Source organism: Eleutherodactylus coqui, chromosome 3 (genome assembly GCF_035609145.1).
Source record: "Eleutherodactylus coqui strain aEleCoq1 chromosome 3, aEleCoq1.hap1, whole genome shotgun sequence".
NCBI classification, from domain to species: domain Eukaryota; kingdom Metazoa; phylum Chordata; class Amphibia; order Anura; family Eleutherodactylidae; genus Eleutherodactylus; species Eleutherodactylus coqui.
This window is the reverse complement of record NC_089839.1, coordinates 178,371,884-178,394,404: the sequence shown is the minus strand read 5'-3', so window position 1 is coordinate 178,394,404 and position 22,521 is coordinate 178,371,884. Positions and strand designations below refer to the sequence as shown.

General features: G+C 43.2%; 1 protein-coding gene across 1 annotated transcript in view; it reads left to right on the top strand.

Annotated features, from left to right (window-relative positions):
- LOC136620208 (hormonally up-regulated neu tumor-associated kinase-like) overlaps positions 1-17,541 on the top strand; it is a 36,265-nt gene extending 18,724 nt beyond the window's left edge. Inside the window, exons 3-10 of the mRNA XM_066594914.1 lie at positions 4,127-4,197; positions 6,385-6,677; positions 7,558-7,613; positions 7,798-7,936; positions 8,038-8,151; positions 8,209-8,333; positions 17,049-17,244; positions 17,385-17,541. Of these exons, the coding sequence (XP_066451011.1) occupies positions 4,127-4,197; positions 6,385-6,677; positions 7,558-7,613; positions 7,798-7,936; positions 8,038-8,151; positions 8,209-8,333; positions 17,049-17,244; positions 17,385-17,541 (1,151 nt within the window). The remainder of the gene's footprint in view (positions 1-4,126; positions 4,198-6,384; positions 6,678-7,557; positions 7,614-7,797; positions 7,937-8,037; positions 8,152-8,208; positions 8,334-17,048; positions 17,245-17,384) is intronic.
- Positions 17,542-22,521: the final 4,980 nt, after the last annotated feature.

The following is a 22,521-nucleotide window of genomic DNA, read 5'->3' as shown; positions in this document are numbered from 1 at the left end:
GGACTGTGAATAATTTCTCAAGAAAACGAGCACGGCAGACTGTTCCCGACTTTGCTCCTTAAACGTTTTCCTGTGTTTGGACCATTTATTTAATCATCTGGGTTCACCACGGAGGAAGGAACGGTGGTGTCACAAGTGACAGGACTCGTAAGATAATCTACTTTTGGTTTACCCCCGTGAAAGTTTCCCCAGCGGTAACTTAGATGGGCCCCATGCTACCCCCAGGGGAGGAGATGTTAGAGCCAATTGACAGGGACTAACTCTTCCCCGCTATCTTTTCGCCTGTGGGTCCACTCCTCGGATGCTGCAGGAGGAATTGAACTAAGCAGCACATGTGAAAAAGACTTGGGTATACTAATAGAGCATAGACTGAATATGAGTCAACAGCGTATTGCAGCAGCAAAAAAAAGGCAAACAAAATTCTGGGATGTATTAAGAGAAGCCTAAAGTCTAGATCATATGAGGTAATTATCCCCCTCTAGTCTTCCTTAGCAAGAACTTATTTGGAATACTGTGTCCAGTTGTGGGCACCCAGAATTAAAAGAAGACATAGACAAACAGATCAGAGAAGAGCTACCAGGATGATGAGTGGTCTGCAAATTGTCCTGTGAAGAACAGTTGTAGGATCCGGTAATGTTTAGCTTGCAAAAAAGAAGGCTAAGAGGAGACTTAATAGCAGTCTACAAATATCTGAAGAGCTGTCACAGTGCAGAGGGATCAGCCCTATTCTCATTTGCACAAGGGATGAAACGGAAAGGGAGGAGACACAGATTAGATATTAGAAAAAACTTTTTGATAGTGATGGTGATCAAGGTGGTGAGTTCTCCTTCAATGGAAGTCTTCAAACAGAGGCTGGTCAGACATCTGTCTGGGATGATTTAGTGATCCTTCATTGAGCAGGGGGTCGGACCCAATGTCCCTGGAGGTCCCTTCCAACTCTACCATTCCATGATTCTATGACTCATTGGGCCATGATATGTTGCCAGTCTTCTAGGGTTCAGTTAGCAACTTAACAAGCCCAGGTGCGGTGTTGTGCCCAGTGTTGTGTTAACAGAGGCACTCTGGTGCGTCTTCTACTCCACTATTTCATGGAAGCTAAAGAACACAACACTGACCCCCCAGTCAGTGGATGAAATTTAACAAAAAGAAACTGATTTGTCAACATATTTTGAAGTCTCATTATTCTGTTATCAGTGGAGCTGAGTGAGAGATTTTGTTTGAGGGAGGGATGAGTTGAGGTTTCCATTGATACCATTTTTGGGTAGATGCAACTTTTTGATCACACAGTTTTCCATATTTAGGAAGCAAAGTGACTAAAAAACAGCTATTCTGGTATTGTTTTCCTGTTTTTTTGTTTTTCGCTTCTATGGTATTCACTATGTGGAACAAATAGCCTAAAACGGTTAATGTTTAGGTCATTACAGATCCAGAGTCCAATTCTGTACTTTTTTTATTGTATGTTTTAATTTTTTCCACTAATAAACAACTTGATAATGTAAAATAGACTTTTTTCATCTTGATTTTTTTCCTAAAATCTTTCTGTCTTTGCCACTAATAAAGATTATGGTATAAATTGGAGTTGAATGTTTTTCTATTTAGTGCCCACTTTCTTTTTGAAGTGGCTGCGTAGTCCAGGGTTTTAAGCCCCATTTAGACACGATTATTGCTGAAAATATGCTCAAAAGACAACTTTTGAGCTCTAATTGTTGCATGTAAATGTGCCCATCTTTCAGTTTTCTGTTGGACGATGGATTTCAGTTTGGCTTGAAATCCGTAGTTCAGCAGAACAGCTGATAAGACGGACCGCACGCTGTGCTCTGCTGGTGAGTGCTGATAACAGCTGATTACATTGTCTCAACTGTTCTCAGCTGTCAGCCCTGCAGAACAAAGAGAATTTATTCAGAGAACAGTGTGCGGTCCCCTAAATAAATTCAACTCCCAGTGGCACACACGCTACTAATGGGCACTAATAGGCATTAGTACCAATTAGTAGATTATGCAAAATGATCAATCAAAAGCCATCTTTTGAGCGATCATCGTTGTGTCTAAATGCACCTTCACAAAGCAGGCACTTCAGCACATGGCACAAGCTGCTGGATCTTGGAAATATTGTTTGCATGTAAACGCAGTATTTTAACTAAGGGTGAATGCAGACAGGCGGAAATTCCGCAGCGATATTTTCCGCAGAATTTCCACCCGTGCACTCTGGCATAGTATTGCATACATGCACACAATCCTGCAATCCTATGCGGGCAGCCGCAATCTGACCTTGTGAAAAGTCGCGTGGTAAACAAATTGCGGCATGCCCTATTTCTGTGTGAGCCTCGCAGAGGCCTGCACAGAAACATCACTGGTGACGCGCTGGCTCTGCTCTCTTATGTGCGCTATGCGCCAGCCGCACATAGTAGTGCAGAGACAAGACGGCAGGAGGAGGTGAGCCACGGATCACTGCAGGAGCACGGGTCGCATCCCGCTGTGGGAGTTCTCGCAGCAGGATCTGACCCAGCCGTCTGCATTCAGCAGCGAAAGACAAACCAATAATGAAAATATATAGCTGAGTTGCTTATTTTTAAACTTGTATAAGTACGTATGTGCAAAAAAATGAATCTCAGAAAACCTCTTTAATGTATTTTAACATCAAATGTAGAGATATTGAAGTCCGATTATGGAACAAAGATTAAAAAGTAAAAAAATATTAAAGAGAAAAGGAAAATAAAAATGTTAAAACTTCACCTTTCCCACTTCATTATGTACAAAAATAATATATATTTATAAATATATATCATTACAAATCTTGTGATGCCGCGTTTGTAATAACACACAAAGAAAAGTTAGTACATTATTTTGCCCGCACAAAAAACATGGCAAAAATAGCTAATTTTGTAAATCTCGCCTCAGAATAAATTAAATAGAAAGTGATCAAAAAGCCATATGGGTCACCAAATGGTACGGACAAAAATTAGAATTTGTCTTGCAAAAATTAAAAGCCTCAAACTGCACAGCTGAGCAAAGAAAAATAAATGTGGGGGGTCTATGAATGCGATTATACAAAAAAACATTTTTAAAAAAGGGTGAAAAAAGCAGTAAAATATTTTTTAAACTACATAAGTTTCATATTGATGGAATCGTACTGACCAGCAGAATTAATTTTACATATTGTTGATACTGCATGGTGAACACCGTAAGACAAAAAAGGGTCCTGAAAATAGAACAAATGAGGACTAGAGCTCATCCCGCAAGGAAACAAGCCTCATAGAGCTCCTCGAATGTAAAAACAAATCATTCATAAAGAAAAGTGTTTTCACTTTACAAAAATAGCAAATTAAAAAAAACTGTATAAACTTCGTATCACCAGAAGCATGCTGACCCAAAGAATAATGTCATCCCATTATTTATTCTGCATGCTGAATGCCGAGAAAAGGAAATTAAAGAAACAATAGTGATTTTTTTTCTCTCAAACTCACCCCCAACATATTATATCTACCCCAATATGATGTAATAAAAAATACAACTTATCCCGCAAAAAATGAGCCCTAGTAATGGCTCTAGGAATGTCACAATGAAAAAAACTGACATATCAGATCGTCCTTGGGACATAAAATGGGCCCGTGACTAAGGGGTTAAGTTACCAGACAGCCATGGTGGGCGTCTCATGGGTTCTGCACCGATACGCTGGAAGAACTTACACTATAATACATGTGAATGGGGTTTTAGAGCCGCACTCAGATATTGTACAGAAATAAAACAACACAAATTTCAGGGTATTGGGGATTTTGTCTGCGGATTTTAATATTTGACTGCAATGAATAGCGCCGCACGCAGCAATATTATGCCACCAAACAATGGAAACATTGCAGAAACCTAAAGGGCCGCCATTATAAAACAATGGTGTCTTACAGTCACTATAAATGAATGCCATGATGGTAAAGACAGCCTAAGCAGTACATGTATCAGTGCTGTATACGCAGTATGCCACGATCTGTATGGCATCACTACCATGATGATGTCACAATCCAGACAGCGGTTAACATTCTAGCAGCCGCTTGGCTGGCCAGACATTGTGGACGGTGGGACGCAGTGGCATCTTGGTGACACTGTGCTCGCACTTTTCACATTTCCTACATAGGATTGATAACTTTTATCGAGAGAAAAACTCATCTGGTGAAAAAAACCTTTATTGAGAGAAAAGCTCATCAGGTAAGAACTTTTATTATTAAGTACCTGAAGCAAAAGCTGGAGTAATTGCCAATAGTCCAAAATATGGGGTGCTGGCAAATGCATTATTTAGGGGGTGGGAATGTACAAGTCAATGTTATAATTGTATCCCCTCCTATAAGGTAACACTATGGTGTCCGTGTAATGAGATAGTTGATGTTATTTAATTCCTCTGTCAGTGGTTGTAATATGATAGCAGATTGCCGTATATAATTCACCTCATATTATTAGGTAGCTCAGTGACTGGATGTGTACAGATGTAGCAAAGTTCAACTTGACACTTAGGCCGGGTTCACATGGTCATATTTGCATTATGTATAATGCGCGCAAAACCAGCGCACATGACACGCAGTGAATAGAACCCAGTGATTACAACGGGTTTGTCCCCATATGCGTATTTTGTACGGGCATGTTGGTAGCACAAACAAATATGTGGCATGTCCTATTTTCTGCACAGTGCAAGAGCATAAATGCGCCAGACATATGCAGGAAACCTGCAAGTTTGCAGCACATATGCACAAAATCCATATTATGGAGCGACCTCGGCTTCCGATCGTGCGTCATATTGACCCAACACCCAGAGGACATAAATGTCCATCCTGGGGCGTGAAGGGGATAAGGAGCACTTTGGCTCCTAGGGCTGATACTGGGGGCTACTAGATGTGCCCAGGGGCCTGTGTTCAGTAAATGATCCACTTTCTTTACTTTCCAGAGCTTTCTTTACCTCCGCTCCCCCTTTGGGGGCGAGGGGACGGATTGTCCTCCTCCATTTTGGAAGAGAGAAAGTGCCTGACCTGCATACTGAGGTAAGACCACCATCATCATGTATACAATCTGCACTGTTTGCTGGGAAAAATTCACATTTTTTCTGTCTTGTAATTGATATCAGTTCCTGAGTGGGCAAGTAATGGTCTCATTTGCTGCAACATCAACATTTGGCCGGGACCAGATTTCAGCTCTGTTTTCGGCCATAATACATGGGTCAGGAAGGGTATATTTTAGTGAAAAAACTTATAAGGCCACGTGTGCTCCTCTGGGAATTTTGCAAATATGGGAGATGGAACAATACCTCTGCATCGCCCCCTATTGGAAGGCACCATTCCTGCAAGTCAATGTAGACTTTTTAGACAAGCCTTATAATAATGACTAGGAATTGTTAACTAAGCCAGAATACCATACACAGACAGCTGCTTCTGGGTTTTTGACCTACTGTACACTAATGAGGGGCAAAAACCATGAAACAGCTGTCTGGATGATGGTGAAATCACTGAAGAGTACAAGAGGGTCCAAGACGCCTTTTTTGAGCAATACAATATTAGGTGTTATAGCCACTAATTACTCCAGAAGGGTCATGATCCGGGGATTATTCCGATTGCCAGGCTGGGCTCAGCAAGTGATTTTTTCCCCTTTAATGGGGAAAATTGGCTTTTACCTCATTTTTTTTGCCCTTCTCTGGATCAACATTAGAAGTGTAATGTTTGGTCAATGTATAGGTGTTATTTGTGCACCAGCCTGTATGCTATAGTTAATTAGGCACTGAATAATATGGTTATATGGACATATGTATAGGCTTATAACTCAGGACAGGCATTATTGCCTCATTAAAACTCTATGTTTTTTGGGACTAACATGCAAAGAAATCTTTTCTTCTTTAGCAGAAACATGCCTGTCAAGGACGGCACAAGAGGTGGGCAGCCCAGTCTGCCACACTACCCCCATAGGCTGCGAGTGGGGGAATATTATATCGGAAAAACCATAAACCAAGGTTCCTTCGGGAAAGTAGTTGAAGGCCTGCACTATCCAACCGGCCACAAGGTACAGTTTTTATTTCTATCTATTATAAGAAGACTATTGTATCATCATTTATTACCTTACAATCAACGACACAGACCAATACCCACACGGGTATAGCAGAGCTGAATTGTTTTAATGCAGAAGAGCTGTTAATCATGCGCCAGTGTGCCAACATGTGCCATCATATTGCTAGATGGTATCTCTGAGGTTCATAGGACGGCATGTAAACCCTCAGTTATCTGAGTGATCAAGGTGAAGAACTGAATGGCTATAATGATAAATTCACCTCTGCTATATCCTAGTATAGTTAATATATAATGTTTGGGTTCATTTCCGCTTGCTAACTGCACATCATGTATCCTGTCTGTAATATAGGTCGCAGTAAAAATCATTAATAAGGCCAAATCCCTGAAGACCCCGACTGCCATAAAGAACCTGCAGCGGGAGATCAAGATCCAGAAAATGATTCAGCACACAAACATCGTGCCTTTATATGAAGCTTATGAGACCGGCAGTTCATATTATCTGGTAATGGAGCTCTGCGAGGGCGGTGACCTCCTTGATAAGTTATCTGAAAAAAATAAAATTGAAGAACGGGAAGCCAAAAGTTACATCAGGCAAATTGTCACCGCCGTAGAGCATCTCCACAAAAAGGGGATTGTGCACAGGTAAAACATCTTTATGCACTGTATATTACATACATTCACATTCTATATACATTGTATTACTTATTGTGCTCTGATACTGAATTCTACGATTCTAGCTTTACATTTCTGGAGGCTTCAGAGCTGAAATCTCCTGTCCTTTTTTACTAAGGCAATGTTCTTTCAAAGCTTCCTCCAGTGATTGACATTTTTGAAAGTGGCGTTATTGCAATGATCTGGTCTATGAAGCATAACCGCCTCACTGCGTTATATAGGGACTCAGCTAAGCTGTTATGGAGGAGTCCGCCAGCAAGATTCTTGTCGGTTTCCAACATAAACCAGCAAAACTGTGACTGCGGCTCTGGGTTGTAAAATTCAGGACTAGAGCCGGATACATAATGCAATGCAGTTACTTCATGGCGAATTGAAAATGCCATACATATAATAAAGTAGGGGCTTCTCCACACGACCGTATTTGCACAGCAAAAAGCATAGAATAGAACCAATTGATATCAATAGGTTTGCGTTTTGCACGCCCGTTAAAAAGTAGGACCTGCTCTATTTTCCTGTATTCTGCACAACAAAGATCCAATAGCGGCCTACGTCAGGTGTGCAAATGCGAAAGGGGAAGTGTGAAACACCGCGTAAAAGGAAAAGAACACATCTGGACCTCATTGGGCTAATTAGCCTTTTAATCCATGGAAAGGGTGTGTCGTGTGTGAAATGGCCCTGCATGCCCAAAAAGTTCAGCACTCTGCGCAGACACACCTCGTTCATGCGCTGCAGCGAGCAGTTTTTGCAAACACTCATGTGCAGCCGCCCTAAAGATCATTTCCATTACCTTGTACTTAGCTTGTAATTTATTATTACTGAACTGATTTACGATTTCCTTTGTTATTCATAGAGACATCAAATTGGAAAATATCTTGCTGGATGAGGATAATCAAATCAAACTTGTGGGTAAGTAACTTTCCTGCTGATTCCCCGCACAGCGCCTTCCATGAATGCTTCAGTGAAGACTCCTAGGCATAGAAAGAGCAGAATTGTAGATAAATTAGATACAATTCCTTCTAGATTTGTGTAGGATGTGAATCTATATAGAATTAGGAATCACTTCTTATGAATATTTATTTATAATTTACAGATTTTGGCCTAAGCAACACCATCAGCTATTATGGCTTATGCCCCCAGCCTCTTAGAACCCAGTGCGGGACAAGAGCTTATGCGGCCCCAGAACTACTTATGGGCAAACCGTACGATGCGAAAGTTGACGTCTGGTCAATGTAAGTAGACTTAGCTGGTTTTATAAGGACTCCTCAGGCCCCGCAGGCTTCTCCCTGCCCAGTTCGCCTAGACGGACATGTCTCTTTCTATGCACAAACAGGGAGAGACCTGGCAGAGTAGATGATCCGGGCAAGAAGAAGCCAGTACCGTCCTTCGGCAGCAGAAAACTGATGATGGATTCTATTAAAAGCTTCCATTTAGCCCAATTGTACAAGTACAACAATATGGATAATTTCTAACTTACCTCTTTGATTTGTATTCTCTATTTCAGTGGAGTCACCGTCTACGCAATGCTGACTGGCCAGTTCCCTTATAATTCAGAGCTAAACATCGGAAATAACTTTGTCAACCAACTGAAAGACAGGCAAATAGTATTCCCAACAGAACTGTCTAAAGGTAACATTCAGTGTATGACAGGGGGCTGTTACCATCAAACATGGGACATAAAGCATTGCCTTCAGAACTTGTCTCTGTAGTGTCTAGAATAGAGATGAGTGAGTATACTCGCTAAAGGCAATTGTTCGAGTGAGCATTGCTTTTAGCGAGTATCTCCCCAGCTCGAGACAGAAGGTTCGGGTGCCGGCGTGGGGGAGCGGTGAGTGGCGGCTGTCAGCAGGAGGAAGCAGGGGGGAGAGAGGGAGAGAGAAATCTCCCCTCCTTTCCACCCCGCTCTCCCCCGCAGCTCCGTGCCCGCTGCCGCCACCCGAACCTTCCGTCTCGAGCGGGGGAGATACTCGCTAAAGGCAATGCTCGCTCATCTATAGTCTAGAACAAGAATATATACTCAGATTTATTTTGTAAATGTAATTTTAAATCAGGAGCTGTAAACTTTATAAGGAAACTCCTGCAGCCAGACCCGCGAAAAAGACCTACTCTGAAGACACTCCTCAAAGACAAATGGCTGAATGACAAGCGTTCCATCTAAATAAAGGTAATCATTTGTTCCTGTTGTTTTTATATCTTTATCATATTTTGCAGCTATACAGATATCGTCATCGCTCAAATCTCTCCCTTTCTCTTTTCTCCACGGCAGCGTATTTCTGCCAAGTTTTCCCGACTGGCCGATATATGCGACCATCTGATGCACTGAATCCCAATGCATCAGTTCAGATGGATGATTCTCCTGTCTGTAAAAAAGGCCGGCCACAAAAAATTGAGCATATAGTGTGCATTCTGGCCGGCTATTTTTACACCGGTCAAAAACGACAGTTCTGGAACTATCTTCCAGCCGGAATAAGGCAGCCAGTCCCTCAGACTTCTATGGGAGCTGCCGAAAAAAGGGAGGTGGGAGGGACTTTATCAGAGGCTCTGCTAAACTCCCTCCCTCTTCTCTCCCCCTCTCCTCCCCTTGCCGGCTTCCAGCAAGGGGAGGGGGCAGGAAATTAGCACACTAGCGCCCGCCCCCTCCTGCCTTCTACCTTGCTGACAGCCAGAGAGGGGTGGAGAGGGAGCAGGAGTTTAATATACTTGTACAAACTTGAACTTGTAGTTTGCTGTTTTCAGTTGGATGAAGACTGATAAAACTTTAAAAATCTTTTAGCAAAACCAAATCTACTTATGTGCCACATGATTTATTGTGAAGAGCTCTGAATTCACATGGGCGAGAGCGTGTTCCACCCAACATTCTCGGACAGAAGTCGCATCGCACAACACACGGACTCCCCGTTGTCTGTGTGCCGAGCAGGAGACGCACATCTGCATGAGAATAGAACATGCTGTGATTTTTCCGTCTTACAGCATCGCTGCCAGAGAAAAGTCTCCAATGTAAATATACCCATCAGAAATAACGGGCTGTATTTTCGAGGATATTTTGTGCGTTTTACAATGCACAAAACTCGCACGATTTTCTCCCTCTGAGAGTACCTTCACACGGGTATCTCTTTTATAAGGGTGGCTTATTATAATGTTATCGTGATGATATAACAGATGGCTTTGTTACTTGCATCTACTCAGGTATTCTTATGTTTCATTGTTCTTCTAGGGTCCAGTCTACACCTGAAACTGGCCTGATGATCCCAAGAGGAAAACATAGTCATCTTGAAAAAGATGAAAACAGCGGAACATTTCGTTCTACTTCCTAACTTCCCTTTACCCTTTCTTTACCCTTTCCCCTTTCTTCCTACCCTTTCCCCCTTTTACCATTGATATATTAATAATTAAAAAAATTGAAAAATTAAAAAAGAGTTCCTCTACTTAAAACAAATCCTTAGTTTGTGTTTCTTCCAATTCTTCTGTTCTCTGTCTGATGAGTTTAGGGCGTCTTTACAAAGGACAACTGTCTTTCAAATAATATCTCAAAACAGAAAATGTAAGCAATCATTGCGCCGTATAAACATGGCCACCAGCAGGATGATGAGAAAGAATTTGTTCACTGGTCACTTGGTTTCAGCTCACCTAAAAATAGTCCCTGATTGGTTGCTTATCATCTGGTATAAGCGGTTAATCATTCGTCTTCCAACAACGAGCCAATAATTTTGCAGAGAGACGCGCTTCAGCACCCGCAAAATGAACAAATCAAGAACATTTGTTCTGTGTAAAAGCGCAAAAACAATAGTTATTCTTATGCTAAAACCATACACAAGTGACTGTTTCCAGCTGCTATTAGAATGACAGTTGGCCCATGTAAAGGCACCCTTGGAGTACAATCATTAGCAAGTTGCAAAGCAGGGTAGGGTGATAGATATGGAGAAGATATAGGGTGGTGCAGCGCTGTGGAGAGTTTTATGGATGAGAGCAAGGAGTTTATATTGTAACCTACAGTGGATGGCAACCAGAACAATGACTGGTACAGGGTGGAGGCATCAATACAGTGCTGGCACAGGGTGAAGCACATTATATGGGTCTTGTTATTAAAAAAGAAAAAAAAACTTGTCTATTCCTCCGCAGGCCATCTTCTTACAGCATCTTCTACAGTCCCTGGGTCACCTCACTGCAAACCATCCAGATCCTCTTCATCTTGTTATGATGTGTCCTTTGCCAGCATTCTTCTTCCTGCTGGGCAATGTTCGCTACTTCAGTAGTGACGTAACGTTAACTGCCTAGCAGGGAATGCCGAGCTATTGCAGAGACTGTGCATGCTCTCTGTTTCTCTGCAAAAGTATAGAAACTTGCGCGACAAGACAGCGAAGAATCGGTTAGACTAGTAGAGAGAAGGCAGCACTCAAGCTTGATAAAGACCATTCAAGTTGGTCAAAACGTGGCTTAGTGGACCGAATAAAAATACATCTGCACATATGATTTTCTACCAAGAAGTTTCCTGAGTACTGCATGCTCTCTACTTGTCTTGATGATTACTGGTTAATTCTTTGGAGTCGGAGTCTGGACAACAAGCGTGCACCTTTCCAGCTTCCCCACTGACTGTGGATCGATGGGAAACTGCAAGAGCCAAGAAAAGATCAGTGAGGAGAAGATGTGGTAAGTAGGCTGCCTGGGGAGGAATAGGTAAGCATTGTTTTTTTTTCTAGTGACAGAACCCCTTTAACTAAATATTCACCGTGCTGAGAGAAAAAGAAAACACCCATTTACATGCAATATTATCGCTCAAAATTTGTTCAAACAACTGAAAATGAGTGATAATCGCTACATGTAAATACTGCCATCATGCACTTTTTGTCTAAACAATGATTATAAGGTGAGAGAGAAAAAGAATCTCTCAACAGACTGCATGCTGTGTTCTCCACAGGAGCCAGAGATTACATTGTATTCTACTGGCAGCCCTGATGAGAGCAGTACAGCTGTGTGCACAGCTGGGTGTGTGAGTAATCACATGCTGGGCTTTGCAAACAGCTCCTGGAGGCCCCTTTACCTGCAAATCAAGATTATAAAGTGTTAATGGACATTAGTGTCCATTAACACTCTATGCATAAAGATCGCTAAAAATTTCAAACGTTTGAAAAATTATCTTTCCGTGTAAATGGCCCTTAAGCGAGCCTCTGTGACTTCTGCAAGAGCTAATTGGCAAAAAGAGTTTCAATTAAAGGGGTTCTGTCATTAAAAAGAAAAAATTCAGTACTTACCTATTCGTTCCCTGTCAGTATACTTACCAGATCTTCACCTCCCTGATCTTCTCCTGTCTCCTGCAGTACAGGGGAGTCACCTCCCCTCCAGCTGGCTGATTCCTCTACTTCCTGTGTCAAAGCATACATTCACAGGCAGTCTCCTTCCTGACAGCCAATGTACACTACGTCACAGTTCACAGGCCAGCAGGGGAAATGCCGAGCTTCTGCAAAGACTACTCATGCATGTAATCTCGGCAATAGATTGGGCTTCCTTCCTAGTCAGTGAAGGCTATGTCATGGTCATGTGACCTTCACTGAAGAATGTGAGCAATGCCGGCTTCATAACAAACCGGCACGGCAGGAGGAGACGTGACCCTGGTGACTGCAGAAGATGAGCAAGGAGAAGATGCTGTAAGAAGACCGCCTGTGGAGGAATAGGTGAGTATAGGATTTATTTATTTTTTTATGAGAAAACCCCTTTAAGGAAATGAGATGGAAGCGTGGGTTAAACAGGTGCCTTGCCCATTAATTAAAAGCACACAAAGTCTTTTCAAGAAAGACTGGTTCATGCAAACAACTTTCAGAAGACCTCACAATGCATAATACAGAGACACATAAGGTTGGAAAAAGCTACAGAAATTGCAAAGTATCTTGGTGTACATCAATCCATGGTTAGAGAAATTATCTACAAATGAAGAAAATTCATATCAGCCAGCATAAAAAAATGTGACTTCAATGACAGCAATGGAGCATTTTGGATTTGTTGCAGATTTGATGTAAATTCGATGTCAAATCCGCTGCAAATATCTGCAGTGTGAATATAATGTTAGGGGTGGGTGTCCTGTTAAGATTTCTCCAAGAGCACAATGGGTAATCCTAAAAGTGGTGACAAAGAAGCCAAGAGTAACAGCAAAAGGCCTAGAGAAGATTCCAGAAAATGCTAAATAAACTCTGTCCATGTGTCCACTAATAGAAAACCAAGTGAACACAAATGGTATTCATGGAAGGACACCATGAGGGAAGCCACTGTTATCCAAAAAAACATTGTTACTCATCTAGCTTTCCTGAGACACCTGGATGCTCCACAATGGTTCTGGGAAAATGTTCTATGGAAAGAGAAGACAAAACTGGAACTTTGTAGCACAAATACACAATGCAATGTCTTGAGGAGAAAGAACCCTCACACCGACCCCAGAACCTCATCCTAGCTGAACCTCATAAGGCTTAAACAGCCATTAAATTCAAGAGTGTGTGTGAATGGGCCTTGTGTGCACAAAAATTACAGTAATATGTGCAGAAGCGCAAGCAACACACTGATTATGATCCTACTCAAACCTCGTTCATGTACAATTACGCAGCACAAACGTTCGTGTGATGCCGCCATTACTGAGAGAATCTGGGCTGGGAAGTCATATAGGGGTCTGTTCTGGGGTTTGCATTTCTTCAGGGGGTTTGGTCCCTAAATACCATTTACCATGTACCGTTCCTCCGTTGTGCATGGGAAGGATGATTTGTGTTTAACTAAGCTATAATTAACTAAGCTATTAATATGAGCAAAATGACAACCATTTTAGAGCTGTCAATGTCAGTATTTGGAATGATATAGAATTTTATAACAGACTTCATGTATCAAAAGAGCTTAGATAAAGAGAAGTGACTATGCAGGCTGTGATGACCAAAGTTCTGATTTTGTATCTGGTACTATGGAAATAAGTTGCGAGATCTGATTGTGTAGTGGCAAAGAATTAATAGGACCCCTATAAAATGTCTGCTGTATATTGTCTGTATTGTCTTGTACATTGTCTTGGAATGGGAAATGAATCAGCAGAATGTGTATTACAGTTTGCAGGAATGAAAAGGTTAGTGTCTGCAAATGAGCTGTCTCTGTCTGCAAATGTATCATTTTATGTTGTGAGTTTGGAAGTCAGGTGACCATGCTTCATATATGTGATTGCAAAGATGATGTGCAAGTCAGTCAGTGTTTTGGCCAGGAGCGGAGTCATACACATAACTGAGACTGTGGGCCCGATATTCATCCTGTGATTTCCTCCCTGTTGCACCATAAACTGCATCTGCACCAGTGACTTGTTTTGACCTATCTACCTGCTGAACTGTTCTGTTTGGATTTACAGGTAAAGTAACACTGCCATCCTTTCTTGGCTTTGTTTCAAACGACCCCCTGTGTGTGTGGACTATTATTCCATCATCCGGATTCACCGCAGAGGAAGGAACGGTGGCGTCACCTGTGGCAACAAACTGTAGGTTAAAACCGCGGTTTCCCGTGACCTCCCCCTAGTAGTAACTTGGACAGGTCCCATGCTACCCTTACAGGGAAGGAAATGGTAGAACTAACGTGATAAGTGACAACTGTGTCCCCCTCACTTCTAGGTAGCTCACTGCACTTGCTTTGGACACCCTGAACGCTTTTTACAAGACCTCTTGTATCTCAATTGGTTTAGTTGTCTTTGTACAAGAGCGCCCTATAGAAACATATAGCTGCTGCACACTACTTATGCTCTTACCCAAACTACATCCGTGTTTCTAAAGACCCATTAGCATTGGACAACTGTCAGCTACATGTTCTGCAGGAGCGGGTGACGTCACCGCTAGTTGTTCGCACTCCTGCAGAACGTTTAGACAGGTAGATCATCATTGAGAATCGCTCACTTGTTGGTAACTCCTTGCTCAGTGCTTCCCATTCTATGTGACACATTGAGCGGGGAGCGTTTAGACGCGGCGATAAGTGAACGAAACAGCGAGGATTTTTATGCTGGTTGAAAGTGAGAAACAAACGAATAGTAAATGATGGTTTGCATTTAGATACAATTTGATTAAATGAAATTTGCATGATAATCGTCCCATGTAAATGGGGCATAAGTGACTGTGTAAGGGGGTACGGTTTAATTTAATTGTTGTATTGTTGATATTTTTGGGGGGTCAATGCAAGCGGGTTACCCTCCAGGTGGGAGATGGTAGTGCCACCGTGACGAGGCCCTAACCTAAACCCCGCTGTCTCCTAGGCCAAGACGCGCTCCTCGGACGCTGCAAAAACTCTGATCGCTATGGTAATGCATTGCAGTACTTCTGACTGGAGCTCCTTCACATAAGAGGACAGCGGGAAATAGATTTTATCACTAGGTAATTAAGGAATTGCTGTGCATGCAATTTCTTTCTGTAAAAGCATGTGCCCTATTCTTTTGCCTAATTTAGCAGAATTGTCGCTGTAACCCCTTAATAACCGCCCTTACATCTTTTGATGGCAGCTGCATCAGAAGCTTGGCTGGGCTCTTGTGCCAGGGGGAGCGGGTGCTTGGATAACAGCCTGGTACTTGTAACACCGAGTATCGAAGAAACCTCCGATTTCAGGTGTTTAACCCCCTCACACGTCATGGTCAGTGTGATTGCGGCATTTAAAAGGTTCCCTCTGTCACTCATCAGACCACCCTGATGTGATCGTGAGGTCCTGATGGGTTGGTTGAATACAGCCTCTGGGTCTGCCAGCTACGGTGGCCTATGAAGTTTAGTCTCTTGGCTGAGCTTCATACTGTGTTTCCCCGATAGTAAAAATATAAGCCCTCCCCCAAAAATAAGCCCTAGCAAAACTACATTGAAAAACTGTGTTTGGATCCTTCGTGCTGGGCTGTGGTTCTACTGCAGGCTTCCGTGTACTCCTGAACGCCTACAAAGTATTCTCTTTCTGGTAGCGGGGATGGAATACCCCGCCTTCAGCAAGCGATTGCTCTGATTGGTTCATCGAGCGCCATGTCAGCCAATCAGAAGCGGCGCTCAATGAACCAATCACAGCCATTCAATTATGTCATTCAATGGTTAATCGAGTGCCAGCTCTGATTAACATACACTCATTGTAAAAAAACACACACCTAGAAGGAGTTGTCAGAATCGAATGTAACTTTCTCTGTGTGATTGTAATATCGATATAAGTAAGTGATTACAATATCAGAGCAAAGGGATAACTTATTATGGAATCCGAACATTTGAAGGGAGTCTCTAGTACCCCGTTGTACCACCTCTAGCTTGGATGCAAGATGTGATATGGGTGGGCATGTAGGCTCTAGTACCCTGTTGGGCCATCTCTAGCTTGGATGCAAGATGTGATATGGGCAGGCATGTAGGCTGCAGTACCATGTTGTAGTGTCTCTAGTTTGGATGCAAGATGTGATACGGGTGGGCATGGAGGCTCTAGTAACCTGTGGGGCTGCCTCTAGCTTGGATGCAAGATGTGATACAGGAGGGCATGGAGGCTCTAGTACCCTGTTGAGCCGCCTTTAGCTTGGATACAAGATGTGATATAGGCGGCCATGGTGGCTCTCGTACCCTATTGTACTGCTTCTAGCTTGGATGTAAGATGTGATACAGGAGGGCATGGAGGCATACAGGTTCTGTATGGTATCCTGTGGTAAATCACTCCACTTTTGCTGTATGACTGATAGAGAGTAGGAGAGGAGAGAGAGAGTGTTGCCTGGAGCAGAATCTCACAGATAACTGAGACTGTGGATTGATTGGATTACCTCAAGAGTCCTCCTTGTCACATCACCTTCTGAAAATGTAAAGTATTCTTCTTCTGGATTGTCACTGTTGTTGTTGGAACTTTGTTGGACTTAAGTAAACAGGCATTACAGACTGTCCCCATTTTCCTCAGAAAGTTATCCATGTGCATGGACTACTTTATTTCCGTCTCAAGGTTCACCACACAGGGAGGAACGGTGGCATCATGAGTAAGAAGAACTGTAAGGTAACCCTAGTTACCCTTTCCCTTTAACCTCAGTTAGAAGTCTTTTAGAAATGAATGTACGGTACGTGTTTTTGCAATGTATACAGAGAATGTGAAATTAATTTTTTTTTCCAGTCTCCAAGACTGCCCTAGGGGGATTTTCACACAGGATGGAAATGCTGCAGAATTTCCAGATGGAAAATCTGCAGCATTTACACTACAAGCCATGTAGATGAGATTTAAGAAACCTAAAAATGCTAATGTAAACCCAGCATTAGTGAGTTATGTATACACGGTGAACACAATACATTAGGTTTCCCATTGAGTGCATCCAGTCAATGGGGTTATATGTCTTTTAGGCTCATTCACACTTTTTATCAGTGAAGGTTTTCATCTCGGCTCTGAATTCACTCACCGATCAGCCTGATGTTAAAGCCGTTCTGAAGCGGCTCTGTGATCTGTATGCTTTACATGGAATAGTCACAAGTGCTGGTGACTTCTTACAACATGGGTACCTATCAGGGAAACAGCTGGACGTGGTCACTACAGCTTACCTGAGCCTCCTGGCTGAGCTCTGGTGGGTAACCATGAGGTTTGGTGCAGGTTGGCACCTGAAGTGCAGTGACTAGAGTTGCATCCTATTGATATTAATAGACTGAAATTTAGGAGAAACTTAAATTTACTCAACTCTAAAACATTTTCTTTTTCTATTTGTAGGAAAGATGCAGTTCTACTGGTTGATGCTTTTGATTTCACAGATGAACAGTTGTTATCGGCTCTTGGGATGTATGATGGGAATGTGTATCATAGCCTGCTGGAATGGGCTCAAAAAAACCCTGAGAACAAGAAGGTGAAATCTGAGCGAGATGACTAGTCACATTCCAGACCTAGTTTCTTTTAAAGAGGTTGTACCAGAATCACAAGTTCCACAGGATAGAGGATAACTTGCTTATTGGTCAGCGTCTCACTGCTGAAAAGTAACCAATCAGCTTGCTTCTATGATTTAGTAGAGATCATCTAAAAATGAAAGATGAAGAAAGCATATTAGAAAAAAGTTAAATGAACCCATCAAGTTGTGTACAGTAATGTCCAACTCTTCCTGTCACTGTCACTTAAAGAAGGATGGGGAACATTGTTCTCAAGGGTGATAAGCCCAATGAGAATACATGCATGCTTAACTCGTGTGGGGAAGTCAGGGTTAATAGGTGTTGACTAAAGATGAGCGAGTATACTCGCTAAAGGCAATTGCTCGAGCGAGCATTGCCTTTAGCGAGTATCTCACCGCTCGAGACGGAAGGTTCAGGTGCCGGCGCGAAGGAGCGGTCAGCAGGAGGGAGCGGGGGGGGGGGGGGAGAGGGAGAGAGAGATCTCCTCTCCGTTCCGCCCCGCTCTCCCCCACAGTTCCCTGCCCGCTGACGGCACCCGAACCTTCCGTCTCGAGCGGGCAGGTACTCACTAAAGGCAATGCTCGCTCGAGCAATTGCCTTTAGCGAGTATACTTGCTCATCTCTATTGTTGACTAATTGAGTTGACAGCTAATATAAGGTATGTGAGTAGCTTTAGGGACAGAATTGCCAGAGACCCAGAGAACAGGAAGACTCGCTGTGTCCTATTTGCCACAATAAGGGTGGCTCTATCACACTTGTTCTCAGAGGCGTAACTTGAAGTTCCTGGGCCCCAATGCAAAACCTGTAACAGGGCCCCCACCTATCATGCTTTATTCATAGTACTGGGCTCCCTATATGGAGAAGAGAGTAGTTATGGGCCCCCCAAGGCTCCTGGGCCTGGGTGCAACCGCATCCTCTATAGTTACGCCCCTGCTTGTTCTAACAGCTCCATGTGCAAAAGGAAAATAACAACATAGTGTGTAAGGCCAAAAGATGCATGTCCAACCACTTCAGCTTATTTTCCCCCAATGTCCATCCAGAGGAAGCCAAAAAAAAAAATCAATGAGGTAGAAGCCTATATTTTCTCATTTAGTCTGTCTGTCCACGGGCAATGATCTCCCAGCGATAAATTGCTCACAGATCACGCTCTGTGTCATCCATCACCCACAGACTACTATTGATCTGGATTACGGTTTTCTCCAGCAGGTTTCGGGGTATTTTGTAGCTTCCTAATTGTGTAGAAGCAGTATGCGCACACTGACCAGGTCAAACACGAGGTATCAGTCTCATGCTCAAAATGGCTCTCTGCCTAGAAACAGCCAGACAGGGCCTTTTATTGAAAAGGATAACACCTGCCCTTTATGGGCGTTTAACAGATTACATCAGTAACATTTATGATTCTCATTTGTCGGATCATATAGAATCCCCCCTCCTTCCTGCCCACCTTCTCTCAAGTCCAATGTATAAGCAAGTCTTTGTCTCACAAACATATGCTCGAATCTGAAACTGAAAGTAGATATCTCTTTGTTCAAGAAGATTCTGTGTGGGGGATGGGGAGGACTGGGAAGACACTCAAGCAATAACATAACACTGTGATTTAACTCTTTCCTTATGCAGCAGAGTTTCACATTAGGCTGAAGTCACAAAACACACATAATACGTCTAGTGCAAATCGATAGACATTTTATACTAATTAATTATCATGTCTACTACAATCCCCCCTTAAAATGTCTATCCTTTAACTCTCTATCTGATTTTCACAGTTCTCTGCGCGTAAGCCTATAACTGGAGCGCGTTGAAGGTTCGTTTTAGAGTCTTCAAGGGGGTGTAGGACTTGTCCACTCCTTCTGGGGATGCATCCAGCAAACTCATGGTGGGAACGGCTTTTCCAGCATCAGTTTCACAGGTCTCTCTGACACAGGGGATAACACAGCAGACTAGAACAGAAAAGGTAATCATCAGTTCACATACAACAGCGACGCCCGTCTGTGCCAGGATCCTTTACCACCCGCTCATCCATGGCGAGTGCTGGTCCCAAAAGTTAGCTCTTTTTAGTTAGCGCGGTCAGCTTCTTAATGGCAACTGCGTCTTTACCCGCGGGTCACGTGTCGTCTAGGATGTAGGTACCACAAGTCTCCCCTATCATCTTACAGACACTCCCCTTTTTAGCTAAAGTCATATCTAAGGCCATTCTAATTTTTAAAAAAAGTCATAGTCGAGGTAGGTCCTATTGGTTGACTAGTCCCTATAAGGCATCTCTAGTATAATTTATAAACCACTGCTAATTATAATAAAGCATAATTAATCCAGTCAACATTTATTTACCATAATGATCAGGAAAATGGACTTGAATCTAGTTTTAACTTCGTCTCTAATTTTTAAAATTTGTCAGGTACCCCCCTTGGCTATCCTATGACGTCAATGTATACGTGTAGATCAAAACTACCACCAGGGGTCTCTCTTCTCGCTCTAGTATAATGTTACAATACTAGTAGTGTGCACAGGTACGCACGGTGTGGGACTCCCTAATCTTCACCCACACCAATGGCCCTCCTGGAGATAGTCCTAATGGTGAACACGTCCAGGTCGCCTCACCCTGACCCTACACTACCTAGTGACAAGACTGGAAGGAACCGCCGTACCTATGCGGAAAACAAGGATAGACCAACATGACAGGATAACCACAGAACACAGACTGAGTTGGATCAAGATAAATTAACTATTGGGGGTAACCTCATTATCCTCAATGCTGTCTGACAGGATGTGGAGGAGCATAAGGGCTTTACTAAGGCACACTCCCTGTCCAATTACCCTCCAGGCGGGTCCTCTACCTCATGTCTCCACAAAGCCAGTAAACGTCTCCTAAGGACTGGACCTGATTCTGCATCCATTCCCCTCCTATCGTACTGTAGGAGGAGCAATACCCGTTGGTTAGTTCCCCCCAAAAAAATCTCCCTCCACCCTGCCTATTTGCCTGGCAGGTGTAGTTTCCAGGGTAGTCAGTAATACTCTCTCCGGTGCAAAACACTTAAGTAGTTATAGAGTATTCCTTCTTCCATTTCTCACGGACAGTGTAATTAGCGGAAATGTTCGTGAAGAGACTAATAAACCACTCTTCAGCATCTACAGGGAGATTTAGGGGGACCATCCCCGAGTGTAGTCGGGCACTACCGCACACGCAACAGTTAGACTTGTTGCTCCTGTTAGCATTGTACCTCATCAACTCCAACCAGAGATTCTGGTCAGAGTAGCCAGTCGCTACTGTCAAGGTGTCCACTAAAGGTAGGGTCAGCTATGATCATCATGTTCCTCAAGGTCTTTATCTTACGGCGGAGGGGGTTAATTATGGGCACGGGACTAAGTGAAGGCTTCCATTCGGGTGCATCTACCATACCCCTTATTTTAAACTTCCCTAAGGGATCTGTCCTCCCGTACCGGTATGTCCACAGACTATAAGTCCCTCCGTCCCCCGGGCTTGGATCTCCCATGGTTAGTGTAAAAACCGCATTAAAACCAAGCAGCATACTAAGTTCAGCCTTCCAATACCCGCTGTCCTTATTATTCTCAAGGAGGATTATACGACTAATTAGGGATTTCCCGCTCTTGTCTTTCTTATTTAAGGCACTTTGTTGTTTATAGGACCAGTCTATTCCTGCGTTACATCCCACTAATCCCCGATAACGGCAGTCTTCTCCCCAGGCGTTATCAGTGGCGCAAACATATTGTATTCCCCGGGTATATAAGTCCTATAACCAGCTGGACTGAGCTAAATCTGGCCTGCGGTGGGATCTTGCGCCTAGACACGGGACCACAGTACAATAGTCGAAGGAATATGCAGCTACTTGAGCATTGGACGAGTTATACTAGAAGGTAACCATACCCTCATATTCTTCCGACTAAGGATTCCAGTTGCCACCCCCCTCTCTCACTAGCCCTAACCAGAGTAATGTCTTTGTCACAACTAAGACTGGTCTCCCGGATCTGAAGCTTTCTTACAGTATGAAGCATGGATCCATGTAAGTCTTTCGGCTAGTTTCACAGCTGTGGCAGTAGTCAGAAGCACCTGGTAGGGGCCATTAAATCGGGGCTCAAGAGGGTGCTTCCTGAGGAACTTCTTGACGCACACCCAATCCCCAGGCTGCAAGATATGTGTCCCAGTGTCTGCCTCTGAGTCTGGAAGAGAACACCTGTGCATAGGCTTTGGTTAGTTCTTTAACAACGGAAATCACATACTCAGTCAACACATCAGATTGTAATTGTAACTACTGAGGATAGTAACGACCTAGCCTTGGGGCTAGCCCAAACAATTTCATAGGGAGATAATGTATAATCCCCCCTGGGTTCATATCTAACACTGTATAAGGCTATTGGATGACAGTCTTTCCAAAGTGGCGTCATTTTTAAGTATCTTACTTTTTGCGTGCCACTATGTCTCTCCACCTTTCCATTACTCTAAAGATGGTACAGTATGTAAAAGGCCTGGGATACACCCAGAGCAGACATGACATGTTACATTCACCTGCGAAGTTTGTACCTCTGTCTGACTCTGAATCACTTCTGGTACCCCATATTCACAGTTTACCTCGTTCATGAGCTTCTTTGGGGTTACCTACTTGTACGCCTTGGTAACAGGGTCAGCCTCTAACCTGCAAAGACATCAACAACAACAAGCACATATTCATACTTCCCAACAAGTGGGAGCTGAACGTAGTCAATTTGCAATCCCTGAAAATGGGTAGAGTGGTCTAGGCAAGTGTGATGTGGCAAATTTACTTCTGCCCTGACTCACCCATGGCATAGATCATGCTAAACCGGACAAATGATGCAGCAGCTACAGAGAACCTAGAAGTCGCCCAACCTCTTTCAAGCGTTGTCGTCATTGCTGCTTTACTAGGTGGGTCTTTCCGTCCATCAGCTGGGCCATCATGGGATACAGGAACTGTGGTAGGCAAGTGCTGTTGACTGTT